The following is a 19,342-nucleotide window of genomic DNA, read 5'->3' as shown; positions in this document are numbered from 1 at the left end:
CGCGGGCGGTGGAAAAGAGGGCGGAGGGGAGAATAGGTCAATCATGTGACCATTGAGGCTGCGTTCACAGCGTTCGGGCGGACCTATCCGAGTGGAAAAGGAGATAACGCACTCCTCCTCCTTCTTCCTCATCTTTTCTTTCTCTATTTTCGTCTTGGTTATTTTCTCTTCTTTCTCTCGCATTCCGCTGGCTAGTGGGCCGGTAGGCTAGTGGTTGGTTGCGGAGCCACGTTGTGAACATGAAGATGCGTGCCTTGAGAAACTATACAAACAATCCGTAATTTGGACATTTTATAAAATTATTTTTAATGTATTTGGAAAAATTTCACGTGTTTCCTAACCGGTTTTCTTTTTCTTTCTTTTCATTTCCATATTTAAAGCGGTATGTGGTATTTTACCCGACGGTTTTGTATTAAGGTTGTGGTTTTGGTGTGGCTTTCCCTGCAATGGCTGTGGATATACCCCGCGCATAACGAGACGGGGGCACAAGGGGTATTGCCGATCGTCAGCTGTCTGTTGTCTTGTCCGTCTGTCGTCTGCTGCTGCTGTAGCAGTAGGCTGCTTGGCGTGGCGCGGCATGTCCTGTAGGTTAGATCTCCCAGTAAACATTCCGTTGCACTAATCACCGGGCGATAGATTTGATTCGGAACATACCTCCTTCAAGGTGAGTTCATCCTATCCAAGTAATGGAGATAAGTAAATGTCTTTTTGTTGGACGTCGGTTGCTAAACGTACGTTAAACATGAAGAAACATAACCTACAGTGTCTGTTGTAGCATGTGAAATATCAGTGTTATCATAGCCATTTCTTTGAAGTACCCTGTCGTTTGTATTTCAGATACCATTATGAGTTCCAAGAGGGGAGAAACCACTCGAAAACGTCCCCAGAAGTATCAAAATACGAGGGCCTACAAGAACGATTTGCACGACAAGACACCTCAAACAAAATTCATAAATAGTATTCAAATTAGTAATGTTTGTGAGCGATGCAAAGGTATTCTGGAGTGGAAGATTAAGTACAAGAAATTTAAACCTATGAAATTCCCATCTACTTGTGTGAAGTGCTTAGAAAAATGTGTGAAACATGCATACCACACTATGTGCTCACCTTGCGCCAATAAGCTTGGTGTGTGTCCTAAGTGTGGTAAAGCGGAGGAACTAGTTCAACCAGTTCCAACTGCTGAGGAGCGTTTGAAATTAGATCTCGAGATGCAAGCTATGCTTAAGAGCCTCCCCGAACGTAAACGGAGGACGTTTTTAAGATTTCTTGAGAAAGGCAAAAAGAAAGCTCGGAAAGATCGAAAGAAATCAGAAGGTAATATCACCCTTATCTTGTATTCTTTTCAGTATTTCAATGTTCTTATTTTTGTTTTATATTAATTAGTGTATTGTTTCAATTTTTTTGTTTCTAGATGATGCCAATGCTAAGTCTGATGAACAAGATACTTTGCCGAGAGAAGATGGTGAAGAGGATGATACCAAGAAAACAACGCATGATCTTATGGCATTTTTGCAACGTTTGAAACTGTCTTGCAAGGATGGAGATGACATGGATGACTTCGATGATTTTGGAGATTCTGATGATAGTTTTGAAGACAGTGAAAATGAGGAGGATGGAGATGGAGATGATGATGAAGATGACAGTGATGATGATGATGATGAAATAGAGGGTAAAGGTGGTGTAACTAAAAAGTAAACCACATTTTTTAAGGTGTTTATATGTAATATATTTTCTTCAGTAAAAAGTTGAAGCTGTTTCATTTCGATACTGTGGTATGAGATTGGCCTCTGTTGAAAAAGACATAACCATTTTCAGAACAGTTGCCAATACATCAGTCACATAGCTGATAGACGTCTGGTAAACTTAAATTCCACCTTGGTTGAAATTTTTATCATTAAGACCCATAAATACTGTAATAAAACGTAGTAAAATATAAGTCATACAGATCACACATTCAACTAGGTAACATTATTCAATTTTCTTAATTGCACAATATCACCCCAATGGTACGAGTACAAGCTAAAAGTTATCATGGTTTGATAAATGACTAATTGGTACACTGGAATGTAAAAGGCTGGTAACCACAGAATAGTACATTGTAGTTCCTTGATGAAACTTACACACAGGAGTTCTCCATTACATACAACCTACAGTACTTATAAAGACATTCAACCAAAATTGTTTGTCAGTTTGGTCCCCTATTAAAGTTATGTCACTAAAATAATAAAGCAAAAAACTACATATTATAGTAAAAGTAAATAATAACGAAATAGATAGGACGGAAGATCTTTCAACCTTTCACATTTACCTGTCCGGAATGACATCAAGTTATGGTTAATCATTACTCTGCTCAAAAAACCTACTTTACAGGCAAACTATGCTATGAGATGATTTTTAAAAAATTGGGTGTTTAACAATAACAAATTTGCTTGAGTCTGACCTTGATTGACTGACTCTCAAGCTAGCAAACCAAAAGAGAGCTGGCTCATTTGGACTGGAATAAAATGAAGAGTCATAGATTTATGAAAGTAAAGTAAAAATTACTCAGACCACTGGTAATGTTTCTGACGAGAGTTGATGGCACAATTTGCAAAATATTTCTTGACTAAATGGGGCAAACTACTTAAGTTGGCCCAACAGATTGGTGAAATGTAAAATGGTGAAACATAAGCTGCCACTTACAAACCATCAGTTGGCACAACCCAATAAGCTGCAGAAAACAATATTAGTCATGGCACCACAAAGTCCCCAAAATCAAAATTTTCTGCACACAATAATAGAACTGATCACATACGACTTTTATGAACACATCAAGTAACACCATAAAATGAGGACTTCATTCTCATGTGATAATTTTGTAGGAACAAAACATAAAGGAGTTCACAAAAACAATACATATAGTGTATTCTAAAACAAACTACAACCAAACAAGGCTATTAAACAGGAAATAAAAATCTCAACAGTCTTTACAAGAAACAGTTACTTTAAGATAGTTCATTTAATTTACTCAACAATAGAACAATTGTTATGCTAAATTCCAACAAGAGGGAAGGCCTTGGCCATATCATTGTTTTAGGTGGATATTCATAGAAGCTTCAATACAATTAATTTAGCTTGGTGGAATGGTTTTTGCTTTCTGACCAATCCCAAGGTGAGGCCGAGATCCAAACCAGGACATTTTCCACTCCACAGTTTCTCTAAGGAGCCTTTCTTCTTCTGGAGAAAAATGTAAAAGTGTTGCTACTGCTCTTGTTAAGTGTTTTGCCTGGGAAAAAAGAATGCAAGGCAAAGGAAAATTTATTAATGTCACAAAGCAGGATAAATGAAACCAAACTGAGATGAAATTGTACAATCGGATGACTTACTTCATACTCCCGACTGGTCAGAAACTTGATGAGCACATGCTTCAGATATTGGAAGTTAACGTCATTGTAGTCAACAGGACTTGAGGTGGCTCCTGCCTGCTGTTGCAAGCGTCTCTGAGACACCTGATGACTGGAACTCGGCGCAAGGACAGCCGCAGAAGCATCTTCAGAGGCTGAGCCACTACTGGTCGTGCCATTGCTTCCTGATTCTCCCCCAAAAGTTCCAGGATGAATATTTAGCTCCCTCTGGAGTGTTTTTTTCATATCCCCAAGCCTCTGTTGAAGCTGCTTTATATTCTGTAAGGTAAATAAAAACATGTAACTCAACATGTCTGTTTAGAAGCTAGGAGATAAAGATGTCTTGGTTACCTTGTTTTTTTCCTGCAACTGTGATTCCAGTTCAGAAACTGCTTCTCTCAATTCTTTTTCTTGATTGGACGTCAAAATGTATTTATCTCTTTCTTGTTCTACTTCTTTAAGCTGTGCAGTTGCATTCTCAATTTGGTGTTGAATACGCTTTATCTCCTGTAGAACAAGATACACATCAGTGGTTTGAAGTGGCTTGCAGACGAGAAAGGGGCAAAATGTACTCTTACCTCATCCTTTGCTAACAAAGTCCCCTCAAGTATCTCAAGACGCTTCTTTAAGCCTTCCATCTCTTCCTCTTGTGCTTGAATATGATGTTTCGATGATTCAACCTGAAAAATTAAGTCAGTTGGACATAAGAGATCAAATTTTATATGGTAGAGTGACAAGAAAACTGTAAACACATACTTGGTGAGAGATTTCAGATGATTTGAGGACAACTGCCTCCCTTTCACTTCTTTCTCTGTCTAAGGCTCCAAAAATTTCAGCACATTTTAATCGCTCAGCAGCTAGCTGCTGCTCCAGCTGCTTTATCTGGTTTTGGGAGGTTTCTGCTTCAGAGTTCAATAAAGCTTTAAGCTCAACAATCTCCTCTTTCAGTTCCTTAGCTTCTGCTTCCGACTTTGCTTGAAGCTGAGTCATTTTGTCTTGTTCTGAAGTCATCTCTTCCTGTAATCGTTTCAAGCCATTTTCCAGTGAAGTCTGAGTATCCTTCATCTTCCCCGAAATGTCACGTTTTTCTCTGTTAGCTGCATCCTGTAAATGAAAAACAAACTGAAACAGCGAAGCAGTTGACAAGACATGATACACTGAAGGTCCTGGTCTGATCCCTCTGTTCCCTTCTCGTACTTTAGTACATATAATCCTTAAAATTATGAGAAAAGGTGGGTATGTAACATTTATTTATCGAAAATATTGATGTGAGGACTCAAATGGTACTACCAAAGCAAAAAAATCAATCCTCACGAAACACAAACTACAAATGTTCTAAGTTATATTAGTTAAGCACTAGCTCAGCATGCAACAGGACATTATTATCAAAAACCTTTCTAGAGTGGTGTTAGTGCAATGGTTCTAAAAAAAAATGTGCCTTACAGAACCCAAACAATACTTTTATTTTGTGTCAATTAAAAACAAAATAAGTGCAGCAACAAACATAAAATAAATTACAGTATCTCACTAATAACAAACAATAAAATATCAAAGCCAACAAACAATGTACTGTGAGTACTAATAATGAACAAAGAACACAAAAATACTTGAAATAATACTTTTACGCCTTTGGTTAAAACTAAACCCAATGATCAAATCTACTTAACAACAGACAAGTCATAAAATAAAAGTGATTCAGGCGAAACAGTAAAACTGCATCACATGCAAGTAAGAAAAATTTTAAAAAAATGGTGTTACTTGTTGGACCCAATAACACCATGACAGAATGCATTTCAAGAAAACCTCTCATGACTTTATTCCCCTCAAATGAGATCAAAAACCAGAGGCAGTAGTTGACTAAAAAAACCACCCTTGTTGAACAAAAAAGAATCACTTAACAACTAAGTTACATCATATCTTCTTCATGCATGCTGCAGAAAATTAAATTTTTGACTACTTCTTGGACTCAAAAGTCTGACTGTTAAACCAAGTAGTTTCTTCATCCGATGACTCCATCTGAAACACAACAGATCTTCACGTGGCAATCTTATGTGGACTAGACTCATTGTTTTTATGAAGTGGCTCGTTGCTACTACCCTCTAGTCTAAAACAGAGAACATTTCACCTGTTTCTTTGAGGTTGAAAGAAATGTCTACTTCACAATAAAATATCACACTATGAATGATAAGATGAAATGGATATAACTTTTATGAGAATTGAAGTAAGTGCAAGAAAGATAGAGAGAAAACCAGAGTGCATATCCATATGGTATTAAGATAAAGCAAAACAAAGTCCAAGAAACTAGTGTGTTAAATGATACTTAATAGCAAATATAAAATTGCACCGAAGCAACACAATAAATGCTCATGCAACAACCCACACAAATTATTTAATTGTTGGTAAATATTGCCAGCAAAGACACAAAATGTTGAAGTGTCTTAGAGCTTGCAATGTTCCAAACCTTACAATGATCCAAACCGCTGATAAATTCTATAATGTCATCATCCAAAATAATTGAAAACATATTGTAAGATTACTCACGAGTTCATTCCGTAAGTGTTCTATTTCTTGGACTAATGCATTATTCTCCACCGCAGATTCAGCAGCACCGGCAACTTCTGATTCCAACTGCTGAATGCGTTCTTCAAGCCGTTCACATTCTTTCTCAGCCCTTCGCCTTTCAGCACCTTCCTCAGCAGCTTGCCGGCAAAGACGCCCAACCTACAAACAGAAACAAAATCACATATAAAAGCTACAGTTGCTCAAAACATTTTCAGGATAGAGACAGGATGGGTAACACCAACCTGAGTTTCTAATGAAGTTATTTTGCTACTCCATGATGATTTGATATCTGCTAAATGCAGATGGGCTTCCTCAAGCCGTCTTTCCAAAAGAGTGCGTTCCCCTAAAAGGCCTTGGACTCTTTCATCGACAGATAATGGAGCACCAAGAGCTACACAGTCAGCACTTGTTCTTCTTTCTAAGACTGCAACCCTATCTTTTAAATGACGAACATTCTCTTCACTTTGTGCAAGCTCACTGCGAAGAGTCATTCTTTCTTGTGCAGAAGAGTGGCGTAATGTTTCCATTTCATCCTGAATTAAAAAGATTGTAAAAAAAGAAAAATAGAAAAGTAAATAAAAATAAATAAAACACAGTACAATAACTAATGGGTATCATACTTTACATACAAAAACAAATGTCAACAGTTTATCTACTGTGGAAAAAATCTTATTGACTGAAACCAAGTCAAGACATGCAGAACAGAAAGAAGAAAGCAACCAGAAGTGAAATGTCGACAGATGTTTTGTAAGCCGTGCAGAGATGCAAAAACAAAACCAAAAAAAGGAACAAACCTGTGTTTTAAATGAAATAAACAAAAATAAGCTTCATTTTGTGCTTCACATGGTAAGTAAGTGCCTAGAGTGAAAATGATCTTCATGCTAGTCTGTTCTTTAGATATTCTTCAAAAACATCGCGTAAAGCTGAAATAATCTGATAGCATAATTTGCACCAAATAAAGGCGAGAAGGTGTCATGCAGCCAAAATCTTAAAATGGAGATGTGCCACATTTTATGTTATATTCAATACATAGACGAGATAGAAGAGGAAACATTTAAAACAGTTACATTTGTGGCACTGCACAGCAGCTCAGACCAAGAATTGGCTAAGAGAAATAGATAGGAAATCCCAGTTTGCTGAATGTTTCCTTGCTTCAGTCACCTCCAATAACCTAGTGCAAGATGTGCCACTGGAAGAAACCCATTCGAAATTTTTTGGAAAGGGGGAATTCCAGGTGAGTTTGGATCAGACACTCTTGTACAAATGATAATGGAGTGAGCATGAGGGCTGTAGTAATAACTGTAGATGAAAAGGAGTAGGCAGACCAAAAGATCGATAGAAATTTACCATGAATGTGCTGTCAAAAATAAAATTAGCAGACTTTGTGTTCAACATGTAGCCGGGGGGAAAGCAATACAACTAATTTGGCCGGAGCAGAGAAATCAGCTGTTTAGTATACAGTACATACCTGAACATTGCTGATCTCCTCTTCAAAATGCCTCAGACGACTAACTTCTGATTTCAGTGTAGCTATTTGAGCACTGTTTTCCTTTATTGTGTTTACTTTCTCCAACAATTCCCTCTCTTTGGCAAGAAGCTGAAAAACAGAAACAAAAATTACAAGTCGAACAGAGATATAAAAGAAGATCCAGTGACAATAAAAATAAAGAAAACCATACTAACCAAATGTTTTATTTTTGCCATTTCCTGAGTTTGAAAACCCTCTAGCTGCTCTTTCTCCTCTTGAAATCTACAGTACTTTTCCTTGAACTCTGAAAAAGAAAGGAGGGAATGATTCAACGATCTAAAGAAAATTTATATTCAAAATTAAGGTTTCTGGGAGACCAACCTTCTGCCAACAGAAGTGCTTTCTGGAGTTCCTCAATAGATTTATCTTTCAAATTTTTTTCTTCTTCTTTGGTTTCTAACTGCTTTTTCCAATCTTTCTCTTTGTCATCCAGTTTTCTCTTCCACTCCATCTCCAATTTGTTCAGTTTCCTCTTCCACTCATCTTCTCTTTTCTCTACCAGCTTCACATCTTTCTGAGGCAAACCTTTTAAGTCCTCCTGAGTTAAATCAGCTACATTTTCACAGGGTTCTGGTGAGTAAGAAGTTTCTCCACGAATACCATCAACAGATAAACTGCCAATGCTGGATGTGGATCCTTGACGAGAATGTCTTCCCTTGAATGCCGCTGACTTTTGAGACGCTCCACCAAGAAGGGGGCCTATTTTGGAAACATCACTACCGGTTTCTTCACGGATTTTGTTCTTCAGTCCTTTAAACATTTTGGATCTGCAAGAAAGGAACGGAGGATTTGTCAGGAGCATGTCAACCATCAGGAAATGTCACATAATCTGCTCCAGATGTACTGGGAAGAAAAAGAGATCAAGGAGCCAAAAAATCTTAACATGAAATTGTGATCATTGCGAGGATGGTGCTGAAGAAATCATTGAAACTTTAGACTTGACTCAGCAAGTGACAACCTCTGAGCAACATTGTGGGCTAGCCTAACCTAACCTAACAATGACGAATGCTAACCATAGAATAACAGTCGATTATGTGTTCAAAAGAACAAAAAGATAAGGTGAGTATTCACGTAACTAATCAAAGGCCTGACATTTAAAGCGACAAACGCCGTAACAAGACAAGCAGCCATGGTCGTGGTTACGTCAGCTATCCGTCATCAAATCGCGTGACTTACGAACGCCCATTTCTGGGAAAACAATAAACCAGGATAAACTTACTCTATCTTCACTCTTTGATTTATTTCACAGCATCAAAACAGTGAATCAACATTTAAATTGGTGACATATGTACATGTTGATGTTGTTGATGTTGATTGTAGCAGACGGTCGACGGTCGCGATAGTGCGAACAAGGGTGTTATACGCACGAATATTTGTCGGCGGGTATATAACATGATTTGAACTGGGTGCACAGTAGGCCTGTTTTGCTTATTGCATTTACACCTAGTCTTTCAACGGAATCGACCAGGAACGCAAAATCGCAGATCTTGTGTGCAAAAATTCTAACCTTTTCGCAGAACAATGAAGCATCTGCCCATGGTTTGGACTTGACAAGTCCGCGATGCTTTGAGTGGGACCCATAAGGCTGGGTACACTATTTGCAGCACGGCTGGGGTATCGTTTGGCTCGAGGACGGTGAACTCCGGGTGAACCCGCCAGGATCACGTCAGGATACGCCGTCAGCCCTGTTGTCTTCGGACAAAATACCCGGAGCCGGCGGGTGATTCTTCCTTCGTGTGGGTGATCCCCGAGCATCTTAAAGCAAGATTAGGTGAGTGGTTGTAGTTGGTACTTGTGTTGCCAGCCAGTTGTGGGCAGTTTGCAGTGGAGCAGCCAAGGGTTGTTGCGGTGGTGGATCCGAGCTTATTTTTCCTGGCAGCAGGACAGAGATTGAATGCTTCGCGAAGTAGGTAAATGTTGTTGCTGCCGAGCCTGGTCCTCGCTGCGAGTGCCGTGCCACATTTTGCTGGCCCATCGCGGGGCGTGAGCCGCGGGGGGCGATTGGCGCCGTCGGGTCTGCAGGGGGTTGCAGTGCAGTGGAGTGCAGTACAGTAGGCTGAAGGCCAGCAAGCCTTGGGGTGCAACTCACCCCGGGGCGTATCGAAGAACCTACGCTTGCGTTCACTAGTTTGTCAATAGACGCCCCCAACGTTCCATTGCGGTGGCCTGTCTTTGCGGCCCGAGTTAAAGGTCCTTTTTTAAACCTGCTACAATTGTTAGGTTATACCATCAGATCTTGGCTGTCACAGCACCTTGACTGATTGTTTTTCTCAAGGCAATGTATATTTAGAGTGCATTTCCGTGTGTAGTCCTCAAGTTGTCTTTGTACCTTTTAAAGTCTCAGTGTTTCAATTTCCATGGTTTTTGAGCTTTAATCAATAAATTGTTTTTTACGATTTTCTCTGTTTCACTGATTGCAGGCTGTTCAGGGTTCTGAATCTTAGAGCAATGGGGGACCAACCAGTTGTCTTTGTCACTGGTAATGCCAAGAAGCTCGAAGAAGTGGCCCAAATTCTTGGTCAGAAGTTTCCTCACAAGGTAAGATCTATTACCTCAGTATAAAAAATTATTGCTGGGCATATTATCCCCTTTACGCCATTAAAAAAAGATTTGTCATGTAAATAGTGGAAGTTACATCATTTGTTCATGTGTAGGAGGGAGAAATCTCATCTTCACCTAACTTTTTGCCGGTAATGTAAGGATTGAATGCTTGAATGTATGCCTGTTGAATACATGTCATTCAGTGCTCATAGTTGAAGTCTCATGGGAGGCAGATGGAAAATCAAGTCTAGTTACCCCTCTCCATTAGTTTTTGACAGCTTTTGACTAACAATGTGTCATGGGTTTGGCTCAACTTCCCTTGTTATTTTTTTCTGTATGTTGTCATTTCTTTTCTCTTTGTTTTCCAGCTGGTTTCCAAGAAGCTGGATTTGCCAGAGTATCAAGGAGATGTTGACTTCATTTGTAAACAGAAGGCGAAGGCAGCAGCTAAAATCGTAAATGGACCAGCTCTTGTAGAAGATTCATGCCTGTGCTTCAATGCAATGGGTGGCCTACCAGGTAAGTTGCTTTTTTTTTATTTCAGAAATTTTTAGAACATGTTAAGGTATTTTATCAAAAAGATAAATGATCTCTAATCACAATTAAAATCCGATAACTGCCATTGAAAAATTACATGTGAGAGAATTGTGCTTCTTAGTCCTTTGGTTGAAAGTGGTCAAAAACTATCAAAATAGGAAAAGATAATGATGGCACTTAAAATAGGCATCTTACTTGCTTTCAACTTTCTTTTTTAGATTAACTTTTAGTGTTCTAAGCACTCCAATTAATATCTTGCTCTTTGGGTACCTTCTTACCAAATTTTGTGTTCATCTGTTCAATGGTGTCAGACTACTCAAGTGCAAATTTCAATTTTATTGGTCCTCCAGAAGATACTCTTTTGAGCCTCTCTGGATAAATTTACTCTTTCCAAGGTTAAGATGCCATTTTTGAACTGAAAATAACAAATTTTCCCCTTGTGGGGTAGGTTGTGTTCCACGCAAACCACATCCATCGGTGCAGCGGGAAACTATCATCTGCAACCTCCCACTCCTCTTTGCTGAAGGACATCCAACATGTTTGGAAGAAATCACGGAGACGCAGTTGGAACGGTTCATTCCTTTTATGGTCCAGTGTAGCATTGGTGCTAAACCAGGAAGAGCACCAGCATGGTGGCCTGTAGGATTCCCATTCACCTTTCCTCTACGAAAAGTGCCAGCTGTTGCAGACCGATGGAAACCGTGGCTCAAGACTTTAGTTTGCAGGTGCTATTCATACCATGGTGCTGAATACATGCTACGGTTTTGCACACGTCTTTATTCAATGTGGCCAAACCACATAAGAATCCGAGATACTCAAGAAGGACTAGTGAGCTTATTTCATCTGGCCAGTAGGAAGCACATTATCACAATGAGAAAAATTAATCAGGTTTATGATCAGGCTCCTCTTAGCCCTCGCAAAACTTTATTGCCAAAAAGAACTTTGGTAGATCGTCAGCAGCAGCAAATGGATATATACTTGTGCAGTTGGTGTGACCAAGAGTTCTCCTCCTGTATGGATGTAAGAATCCATGAAAAGCATCATATTGGTAATAATGTCACTAGTTGGCAAAGTCAAGAGCAGGTTATGCAATACTTAGGATTGCAGCCCACTAGAGGCCCAAGAATTATACATAATTCTACTCAGAATCGTCAAAGACGAGCAGCTTCAAAACAATGCATGAGGAGAAATTGTTCTGTACCTTTATCCTCTCCTCTTGGCTCTTTGCTTCTTAAAAATACTGTCCGTGGCATGATTGACAACCCTAGTGAGAGCATAGAACACATGGAGAAACACTGTAAAGTCAGAGAGAGATACCACACTAGTTCATCACGGTTTCCACGTCGACATTGTGGTATGGCAAGTTGGGATCAGGATGATTCTAGTACAAACTCAAGATCCTCAAGTCCATCAGATAGTGGCTGGTCTCACATGTACTGTTTCAATAAGCAACAACGCAGAGAGAAGGTTGCATTATTGAACACTGGCCTGAATGCTTCTTCAAGGCGCTCCTTGAAGTTGTGTCGACCCGTCAGAGTTGTGGTTGAAAGATCCGAAAACTGAAGTTCCAGTGGCTGTCACTTGCATCCACCCTCTCTGTGTGTATTCTTTTTCCCAATGAAATTTGAGTGGAAAGTAGAGTTTGGTTCCTAGCTTGTTCAGTCAGATTTTTCTTTCAGCATTGAGTTAAATTAAATTTTGTCTTTTTGAGGTAATCTTGCATGTTAACCTTCAATCTTTGTCTATTTAAAGGTCAAATCATGATTTTAAGAGGCCAAGTTTTGTTTCCTATGAAAGTGAAAATAGGATATTTTCTGTTCTTGTTAATTACCATGTCCTTGCTGGTATTTGTTTTTGATGTAACTTGTAGAATTATTATCAATTAATTAAATGTAAATAAGATACCATGACGTCAAATCAGTTTACAAGATGCACCTGTCATGCTAGATTTATCATTTATATCATACTTATTTTGATTGTACTGTATGTATAATAATTATTTTTATCTGATCTTATTTGTAGATTTATTTTATTTGTTCTTTTGGTGGCTGTGATGTTCCACCTGTTAATATTGCTTTTGGCACCCTTATTATGATCCTGAATTGAAACAATGTGATGGTGTGATAGTAGGTAGAATATTGCTGATGTGTGAGAGTGAGGATGGAAAGGAAGCGCACATTTATAATGTGATTTCAATACACACCACAAAAGAGAGTATTTATTTGAGCCCCAGACTCAAAACGTTGTTTGTTTTTTCTTTCTTTATCCTTATTTAATATATAAAATGTGTAAGACTGATGACATATCCCTGGAAAAACATGCTGGTTAGTGTTGTGTGTTACTATTGGTAGCCATTGTACAAGGTAGATAGGTCTCCTTCCTGAAATCCAAGGAAGATGCCCATTTTGTGCTTTTCTTGGTTTGTCTTAACACTTCTCAACCAAGGACCTCCACTTACAGTTCAGTTAGGTTTTACCATGTTTTCTCATCTGCTTTACCAGGTCCTTATATAAAGTGGTTTCAAGATTCTTTGGGGCCAGAGGGACTGCACCGCATGCTGGCCGGGTGGGAAGACAAGTCGGCTTATGCTTTGTGCACTTTTGGCTTTTGTCCAAGCCCTGACGATGATGCAGTTGTCCTTCTCTTCCAAGGGCGCGCAGATGGGACCATTGTCAGTCCTCGCGGTCCTCGCGACTTTGGTTGGGATCCTTGCTTTCAACCTGAGAATTACAGTCTTACATTTGCTGAAATGCCTAAAGAAGAAAAGAATAAAATTTCTCATCGCAGTCAAGCTTTGGCAAAAATGCGAGAGCACTTTTGCAATTAATTGTGGTACTTGACTTGGAGGAGGCATGTCTTGACTTGATGACATTCCTTTCTTTCCCTGTAACCAGTCTTCCTAGATAAACTCACATTTTGCTAGTACTCCTGGAATTAGGAGTCCTCGCCCAAAGTTTAGTTTCTTATTGAAATTAAGACATTTATATTTGTAAGTTTGATTGATGTGATAAATGCAAACTAATTATTTTGTTCCTGGCATAGGCGCAGTCTAATTTATTTAATTTTACTCTTGGTATCTGGTCTATCAGTGAATTTAGTCTGTGTATTGTAGGAGATTTCCCTTGTCTACTTTGTAAATTTCACCCAAGCTGTTTGCATGCTGTATTGGTGTAACTTTTGCTGATGTGTTGTAGGAGCTATTTAGTTATATAAAACCCCTTGCATCTTTTGAGGGAGCTCTGCAGGCAAAGCTCCTGCACACAATTTCATGTTCTCCCTGTGGTATCAATCAGAAGAAACAAACAGATGCACCAAGTTCCCATTAATCCATTTCATGACCAGGAAAGTCGAGCATTCCAGTGCCAAGTTAATTTTGTATCTTAAAATATGAATAGCTGTAAAGCTGAAAATTTGCATGGTAATCTGTACATCTGCTATCTCTTTCTGTTGTCCTAAATGGAAAGAGCTAATTGGGTCTTGTCGAAGGAACTGCTTTCTGCCTGTTAAGTGATTGCAGAGTTAACCGACAATATACTGTTGTTGTTTTACATTTTGTTCCTTTTTCTGATACCCTTGTCCAGCCTCCCCTCCTCGGCCTCCTTGGGTCAGCCGGTCAGCCTGCAGGGTAGGCAAGCCCGTCGACCACGGCAGTGCAGTGGCGGAATATTGCCTATCCTGCAGGGGCTTTCCACCTACTTCGACATTGTGCAAATTGATGAGTCCCAGTGAATCTTGTGGTTCCATCAATAAATACCGATGATGCCATGTTCGATTAGGTCTATTATTTATTACATTCCATAGACTAAAACAAAATAAAATATTTGAGATATGGCAACAAAATTTACATTCAAAAGAGAATTCACGTCTTACAATGGCTTCAAAAGAAACAAGGTTTACCTCAACAACGTTCTCGTTTAACACATTAAAAAACGGAAACTTGTAATGAGGCGCCCTAAATAAGGCACCACTCCGCGCAGGCGCCTTTTTCTCGTGCGTGCGGCCGTGCGGGTCTCTAGCAGTCGACCTTGGCTCACCTCTCCAAGAGGCCGCTTTCATTTGGTGCGAACTTCCACCACAGCCACTGTCGCGCCGCTTTGCTTGAGGAACTCGAGCCACTTCGCCTGATGCAGGGAGAGCTCGTCCTTGGGCCCCTTCACCTCCACGAACAGGCTCTGCTCGGAACACAAGCTGCAGTGTAGTGACCCGCAAACCAAAAGTAGGGGCTGTGTATGTCGCCAGCTAGACCCTACTTACCTTCGACTCGGTGGGGTTCCACAGGAGGAGGTCGGGGAATCCCGATCTGTACGAGGAGAAGTCACTCAGCAGTCTCCGGCAAATGGCCACGAAGAGTGGAACAGAGATGCATTTTAAAAGGCCCTGCAACACATACACGCCTAGCACTCACACAAAGAGCACACTGCGAATGAGCGCACGCTCCTGCCACCGCTGCTCACTGCTACCCACCTCCAGGTCCAGCTCCTGCAGGAGCTGCCACCGCACCAGGCTGGGCGTGCCGGCCAGGGCGTCCCTGGCGGCCAGCAGGTCGGCGGCGACGGCCGCGTGTCCCTCGGCGTCGGCGTGCTGCAGCAGCGCGTCGCAGCGCTCCTCCATGGCCATGTGCCGCGTCACCCAGAAGCGGTCCGTCGCCCAGTCCAGGGGCCTGTCCTGGCAGGGGCTGCCCCAGGCGTCGTCCACGCCGCCGTCGTACACCGCGTTCCAGAAGGCCAGCACCGCGAGCGACACGAGCGTCTCGCCCTCGTCGTCGAGGCCGAGCGGGAACTCGCCGCTCTTGGCGTACTTGGCCATGACGCGCTCCTCCACCGACAAGTGCTGCTTCTTGGCGCCGGCCGCCGGCTGGAAGACGAACACCTTCTTCAGCGACGCGCTTTTCCTGCAAACGCGATTTCGTTAGTCGCGGCGCGCGCGTCAACACGACGGAACTGTGTTGCAGATCGGGACCTACCCGGGCAGGGCCGAGGCCGTCAGCCTGACGACGGCGAGGTCCTGCAGCTCTACCGGGGCGGAGAGCAGCTCAGCCAGCCGCGCCCGCACGTCCTCCGTCAGGTCGGCCTGGTCGCCCCTGCCGCGCCCCTGCCCCTGCGGCCGTTGCACGAAGGCGAGGAAGGCCGCGGCGCTCCGCTCCAGGTGAGCTCGCTGCGCGCCCCGATGGCCGCCGTCCTCCAGCTCTCCGATGAGCAGCTCGGCCGCCTGGCGGGCAAAGACAGAACAGCGTTAGTCGCGTGTTGACGGCCGGCCTTGGGGCCCAACAACGACGTTCTTACTGCATGCTGGCCGTCGGGCGTCGCCTGCATCAGCTTGGTGTGGCCCGCCACCCACAGGACCCTCTTCTCCTGCGCGTGCAGGCGCTGGCCCAGCAGCTCGCAGTACACCGTGAGCGCGAGGGTCTTCTTGTCTTCCTCCCAGGAGCGCACCAGCGTCTCGGCCGCCACCGTCAGCGCCTCGGCCAGGGCGTTGCCCAGCGTGCGGTTCGCGACGCTGTAAAAGAGCCGGCGATGATCGGAAACGTTGTCCAACGGTAGAAATGGGGTTTGGCTACGTACTCGTCGTTCAAGCTGCAGGTGGCGAGGTGGCTGCGGTAGCTTTGCAGCAGCTCTTCGGTCACGTTGGCCACCTTCGGCCAGTGGCTCTGCTTCACCGCCTCCTCCAAGTCCGTCCGGTGGCTGGCGATAGACTCCCACCTGGAGACGAGAGCGGTTCAGTTCGGCCACTGTTGGCAACCGTAGTGGAGCCCTGGGCCTCTAGTTGGCAACGCTATACTCACGCCACTGCTTGCTGGCGGGTGGTGAACATGCACCGCAGCGGGGGCGGCAGTCCGCGCCAGCCCAGCCCCTCCAGCCGCAGCGGCTGGGGCACGGGGCGCAGCAGCATCGCGCGGGCGGCGCGGAGGCGGTCGCCGTCGGGCGGGCACGGCGCCCAGGCCGCCAGCAGCAGCAGCACGCGCTCCACGAGCTGCCGCGGCACGGCCAGCACGCGCACGCAGCCACCCAGCGCCACGCACAGCCTGCAGCAGGGAAGGAATCAATGAGTCATGAGTCCACTGGAGAGAAAGACTGGAGCAGCCGGCCAAAATTCTAGACGCGTTTTGAGCTCCAGAGTCGCTAAACAGGGCTCAAATCGAACGTGTGACCCCACCAATGGATTCCTCTTTCGGACAGGAATCCATTGGTGGGGTCACACATTCGATTCGAGTCCCATTTAGCGACTCTGGACCCCAAACGCGTCCAGGATTCTAACCACCCCTCCGGTCTTCTGGCACACTGTGGGTCTCGGACGGTACACTGTATACCTGGCCTGCAGCCGCGGCAGGGCCTGCGGTGTCTCGACACTGAAGCGCTGCACGGCGCGCACGAACGACAGCTTGTTGCGCTTGGAGGAGGCGGGCAGGGTGACCAGGCCGTCCGCCACGGCCTCCACCTCGTCCTTGCGCAGCAGCTCCAAGATGTGCTTCAGGTCGGCCGACTGGAACTCTGGGGAATGAAAAAGCCGGGCGTGACTCAGTGGATTTGCCGGAAGACCGGCGGAGGCGGCCAAAATTCTAGACGCGTTTTGAGCTCCAGAGCCGCTAAATAGGACTCGAACCGAACGTGTGACCCCATGAATGGATTCCTCGTTCGGAGAGCAATCCATTGGTGGTTCGGTCGGTTCGAGTCCTACTTAGCGACTCTGGAGCTCAAAGCGCTTCTAGGATTTTGGCCGCCTCCACCGGTCTGGCCCACTGTGCGTGACACGGTACGACAGCCAGAGACTCACCACTGGAGACGAAGCCGGTCTGCGCCAAGGCGGCGAAGTGCTCCAGGATGGAGCCTTCCTGGCACCGCACTTGGCTGCCGCGGATCCAGGGCTCCTTCAGCCCCAGCAGCCTCAAGTAGACCGCGCCCGTCTCCGCCGACAGCTGCAGCCATTGCCGCAGCACCTGTCGCTCGTACTCCGCCAAGGTGCTAGAGCAGTCCCCGGTTTCCTCGGCCAGTTTCTAGCAAACAAAGTACAAATTACTTTCCCGGCACGAAGTGGGCCGGTCTTTGAGCCACTGCACTGGCGCTTACCTTGACCAGGTCGCCGAACGTGCTCAGGTACAGCAGTTTGTGCTCGTCGGCCGCCGCGTTTTCGGAGGCCGTCGAGGAGGTCGTCGTGCTCTTGGCCGTCGAGGCCGTCGCCGTCTTCCATCCTCGCGCGCGCCCTCTCCTCCAAGCACTCCCTGTCGGCGTACAACAAATTACGCATGCATTGCCACCGCTTCCTCTCGGCCGTTTCGTTTCGATTCGATTCGCTTAGGCAGGCGCACTATGGCTGCAAAAACGCAGCCCGTCTTTCGCACCTCGTCGTTAAATACTCACTCTGAGTGACCAGCAGAGCCGCTTTTTTCTGCACGGCTCCGTCTCTCAGTGCCCGTCGCCGCTTCTCGTGACGCAACCGCGTGTCCCACTGCACCCCTGAGAGGCACAATCAAACATTAAAACATGGCAAACCGATCCCGCACCGTGCCGTCGCTTGCTGTCTCTCTCGCACCCCAGCGCAACGGCCCGTGAGTGCGAGGGAGACAGAGCAACGCTCTCCGTCTTACCTTTCGCCGTCGCTTTCTTCGGGCGTTTCGCGCGTGCGACGCTGTCCAAGGTCCACGTGGTGTTGTTGCCCAGGTCCAGCTTCTCCAGCACCACGCTGCACTCCCTGGTCAAGCCGGCGTGGTCGTGCTTGGCGGGCACGGCGGGCGCGCCGCCACCGTTGACGTTCGCGCGGTGTGCCGCCGGTAACCTCTCCACGACGACCCAGCACCGCTTCAGCCCCGCCGCCGCGGCCACGTCCTCGTCATCGTCGGCCTGCGTGTGTCCCGTGGACGTGGATGCGGTGGATGCAGCCATGTTCCACGCGTGCCAGCGCGTGCGGTCACGTTAGCACACTTGTGTGCAAGACGGCAGCGCGTGTGCACGTTGACGCGACTCGCGGTCAGTACGCAGAACTCCCTTTGTTTACGCCAGGGCTGCCAACCCCGCAGCGCCAACCAACCGCCGGGCGGAGCGTCGCTGCCACCACCCCAGCCACTGCCAGCCATCCCGGCAAACAGCATCCCTGCTCATTCCAATTGCTTTCGAGAGAGGAATATCGATGCTCTCTTTTGGTCGCAAATTTCATACTTGGACCTTACGCGGCTCTTATTGTGGTGTGGCCTTGACCCTCCGATTGGGTTTTACTTCCGTTTCGGAAACACTCCGCTAGCGTGTCCGGACAAGTCCGTGATTATTCTTTCTCTTTCTTTAGAAAAGACTGAGTTCCCCGTGTTTTGGCAGTGGAGTGAACTTGGCAGTGGAGCGACATGAGACACGAGACGGATGGGGTCGTCACGGCGGTGCCGCGACCCGACTCCAGTCGTTCGGATCTACTTTGGCGGTACGGGGAGGGGAGGGGAGGGGAGGGGGAGATGGGACCTGCACGACTATCCCAAACACACTCGTGCCGCGTCGTCGCCCTTTTTCGGATGCGTCCCAGCAAGCTGACTTCCTTTCGTCGCTCTGTCTCTGTCGCACTCGTGGGGCGTGCCCAGCCAGTGTAGAGGCTGCGGACTTCGGACGCCCTCCGCGGAAAGGTCGTCCCCTCGGTCCCCTCATGCACGCGGCAGCACGCGGCCGGCAGACTCATTCCGAGATTCGTCGCTCTGTCTCTCTCGCACCCATGAGGCGCACCCATGTTCTCCAAAACGACTTTCGGAATGAGTCTGCAGACGGCGGGCTAGGCAGTGCTAGGCAGCGTCACAGGTTTTTGGAGCCGGGGCGAGGGG

The 19,342-nt window shown here is 45.2% G+C and overlaps 4 protein-coding genes across 11 annotated transcripts; 2 read left to right on the top strand and 2 right to left on the bottom strand.

Moving 5' to 3' along the window:
- Positions 1 to 504: 504 nt before the first annotated feature.
- On the top strand, positions 505 to 1,765 carry LOC117639816 (uncharacterized protein C9orf85 homolog). Its single transcript, XM_034375758.1, has 3 exons — positions 505 to 664; positions 838 to 1,314; positions 1,412 to 1,765. The coding sequence occupies exons 2-3, from the start codon at positions 846 to 848 to the stop codon at positions 1,693 to 1,695; spliced, it is 753 nt and encodes a 250-aa protein (XP_034231649.1). The 5' UTR covers positions 505 to 664; positions 838 to 845; the 3' UTR covers positions 1,696 to 1,765.
- Positions 1,698 to 8,841, bottom strand: LOC117639813 (golgin subfamily A member 1). 3 transcript variants are annotated; one of them, XM_034375748.1, is made up of 11 exons: positions 8,693 to 8,841; positions 7,795 to 8,240; positions 7,629 to 7,717; positions 7,414 to 7,542; positions 6,188 to 6,478; positions 5,925 to 6,104; positions 4,140 to 4,487; positions 3,962 to 4,063; positions 3,735 to 3,890; positions 3,366 to 3,662; positions 1,698 to 3,265 (listed from the first exon to the last, which is right to left on the bottom strand). In XM_034375748.1, the coding sequence occupies exons 2-11, from the start codon at positions 8,231 to 8,233 to the stop codon at positions 3,110 to 3,112; spliced, it is 2,187 nt and encodes a 728-aa protein (XP_034231639.1). In that variant the 5' UTR covers positions 8,234 to 8,240; positions 8,693 to 8,841; the 3' UTR covers positions 1,698 to 3,109. The 3 variants fall into 3 exon arrangements, with proteins under 3 accessions (XP_034231639.1, XP_034231640.1, XP_034231641.1); XM_034375749.1 differs by lacking the exon at positions 8,693 to 8,841 and adding an exon at positions 8,487 to 8,629; XM_034375750.1 differs by lacking the exons at positions 5,925 to 6,104; positions 6,188 to 6,478.
- Positions 8,842 to 8,936: 95 nt separating this feature from the next.
- LOC117639815 (inosine triphosphate pyrophosphatase-like) lies at positions 8,937 to 14,099 on the top strand. 6 transcript variants are annotated; one of them, XM_034375757.1, is made up of 4 exons: positions 8,937 to 9,244; positions 9,894 to 10,011; positions 10,383 to 10,533; positions 13,053 to 14,099. In XM_034375757.1, the coding sequence occupies exons 2-4, from the start codon at positions 9,922 to 9,924 to the stop codon at positions 13,376 to 13,378; spliced, it is 567 nt and encodes a 188-aa protein (XP_034231648.1). In that variant the 5' UTR covers positions 8,937 to 9,244; positions 9,894 to 9,921; the 3' UTR covers positions 13,379 to 14,099. The 6 variants fall into 6 exon arrangements, with proteins under 6 accessions (XP_034231648.1, XP_034231642.1, XP_034231643.1 ...); XM_034375751.1 differs by lacking the exon at positions 13,053 to 14,099 and adding an exon at positions 11,000 to 12,792; XM_034375752.1 differs by lacking the exons at positions 8,937 to 9,244; positions 13,053 to 14,099 and adding exons at positions 9,249 to 9,383; positions 11,000 to 12,792.
- Positions 14,100 to 14,313: 214 nt separating this feature from the next.
- On the bottom strand, positions 14,314 to 18,636 carry LOC117639812 (fanconi-associated nuclease 1-like). Its single transcript, XM_034375747.1, has 12 exons — positions 18,134 to 18,636; positions 17,907 to 18,002; positions 17,616 to 17,767; positions 17,323 to 17,542; positions 16,859 to 17,039; positions 16,334 to 16,573; positions 16,113 to 16,250; positions 15,834 to 16,047; positions 15,515 to 15,759; positions 15,016 to 15,442; positions 14,806 to 14,928; positions 14,314 to 14,723 (listed from the first exon to the last, which is right to left on the bottom strand). The coding sequence occupies exons 1-12, from the start codon at positions 18,426 to 18,428 to the stop codon at positions 14,604 to 14,606; spliced, it is 2,451 nt and encodes an 816-aa protein (XP_034231638.1). The 5' UTR covers positions 18,429 to 18,636; the 3' UTR covers positions 14,314 to 14,603.
- Between the last annotated feature and the right edge of the window lie 706 nt (positions 18,637 to 19,342).

Source organism: Thrips palmi, unplaced genomic scaffold (genome assembly GCF_012932325.1).
Source record: "Thrips palmi isolate BJ-2018 unplaced genomic scaffold, TpBJ-2018v1 HiC_scaffold_11, whole genome shotgun sequence".
NCBI classification, from domain to species: Eukaryota; Metazoa; Arthropoda; class Insecta; order Thysanoptera; family Thripidae; genus Thrips; species Thrips palmi.
The sequence above is the reverse complement of the archived record's forward strand: the minus strand, read 5'-3'. Positions and strand labels throughout refer to the sequence as shown.

Bases quoted from the DNA above. Each gene is read 5' to 3' on its own strand.
- LOC117639816 (XM_034375758.1), top strand. From the start codon at position 846: ATGAGTTCCAAGAGGGGAGAAACCACTCGAAAACGTCCCCAGAAGTAT. The intron at 1,315-1,411 runs GTAATATCACCC...TTTTGTTTCTAG, and splicing joins AGATCGAAAGAAATCAGAAG to ATGATGCCAATGCTAAGTCT.
- LOC117639813 (XM_034375748.1), bottom strand. From the start codon at position 8,233: ATGTTTAAAGGACTGAAGAACAAAATCCGTGAAGAAACCGGTAGTGAT. The intron at 7,718-7,794 runs GTTGGTCTCCCA...TTTCTTTTTCAG, and splicing joins AGCACTTCTGTTGGCAGAAG to AGTTCAAGGAAAAGTACTGT. The intron at 7,543-7,628 runs GTTAGTATGGTT...TCTGTTTTTCAG, and splicing joins TGGCAAAAATAAAACATTTG to CTTCTTGCCAAAGAGAGGGA.
- LOC117639815 (XM_034375751.1), top strand. From the start codon at position 9,922: ATGGGGGACCAACCAGTTGTCTTTGTCACTGGTAATGCCAAGAAGCTC. The intron at 10,012-10,382 runs GTAAGATCTATT...TTTGTTTTCCAG, and splicing joins GTCAGAAGTTTCCTCACAAG to CTGGTTTCCAAGAAGCTGGA. The intron at 10,534-10,999 runs GTAAGTTGCTTT...CTTGTGGGGTAG, and splicing joins TGCAATGGGTGGCCTACCAG to GTTGTGTTCCACGCAAACCA.
- LOC117639812 (XM_034375747.1), bottom strand. From the start codon at position 18,428: ATGGCTGCATCCACCGCATCCACGTCCACGGGACACACGCAGGCCGAC. The intron at 16,574-16,858 runs GTATACAGTGTA...TCCCTGCTGCAG, and splicing joins CTGCCGCGGCTGCAGGCCAG to GCTGTGCGTGGCGCTGGGTG. The intron at 16,048-16,112 runs GTACGTAGCCAA...GCTCTTTTACAG, and splicing joins ACCTGCAGCTTGAACGACGA to CGTCGCGAACCGCACGCTGG.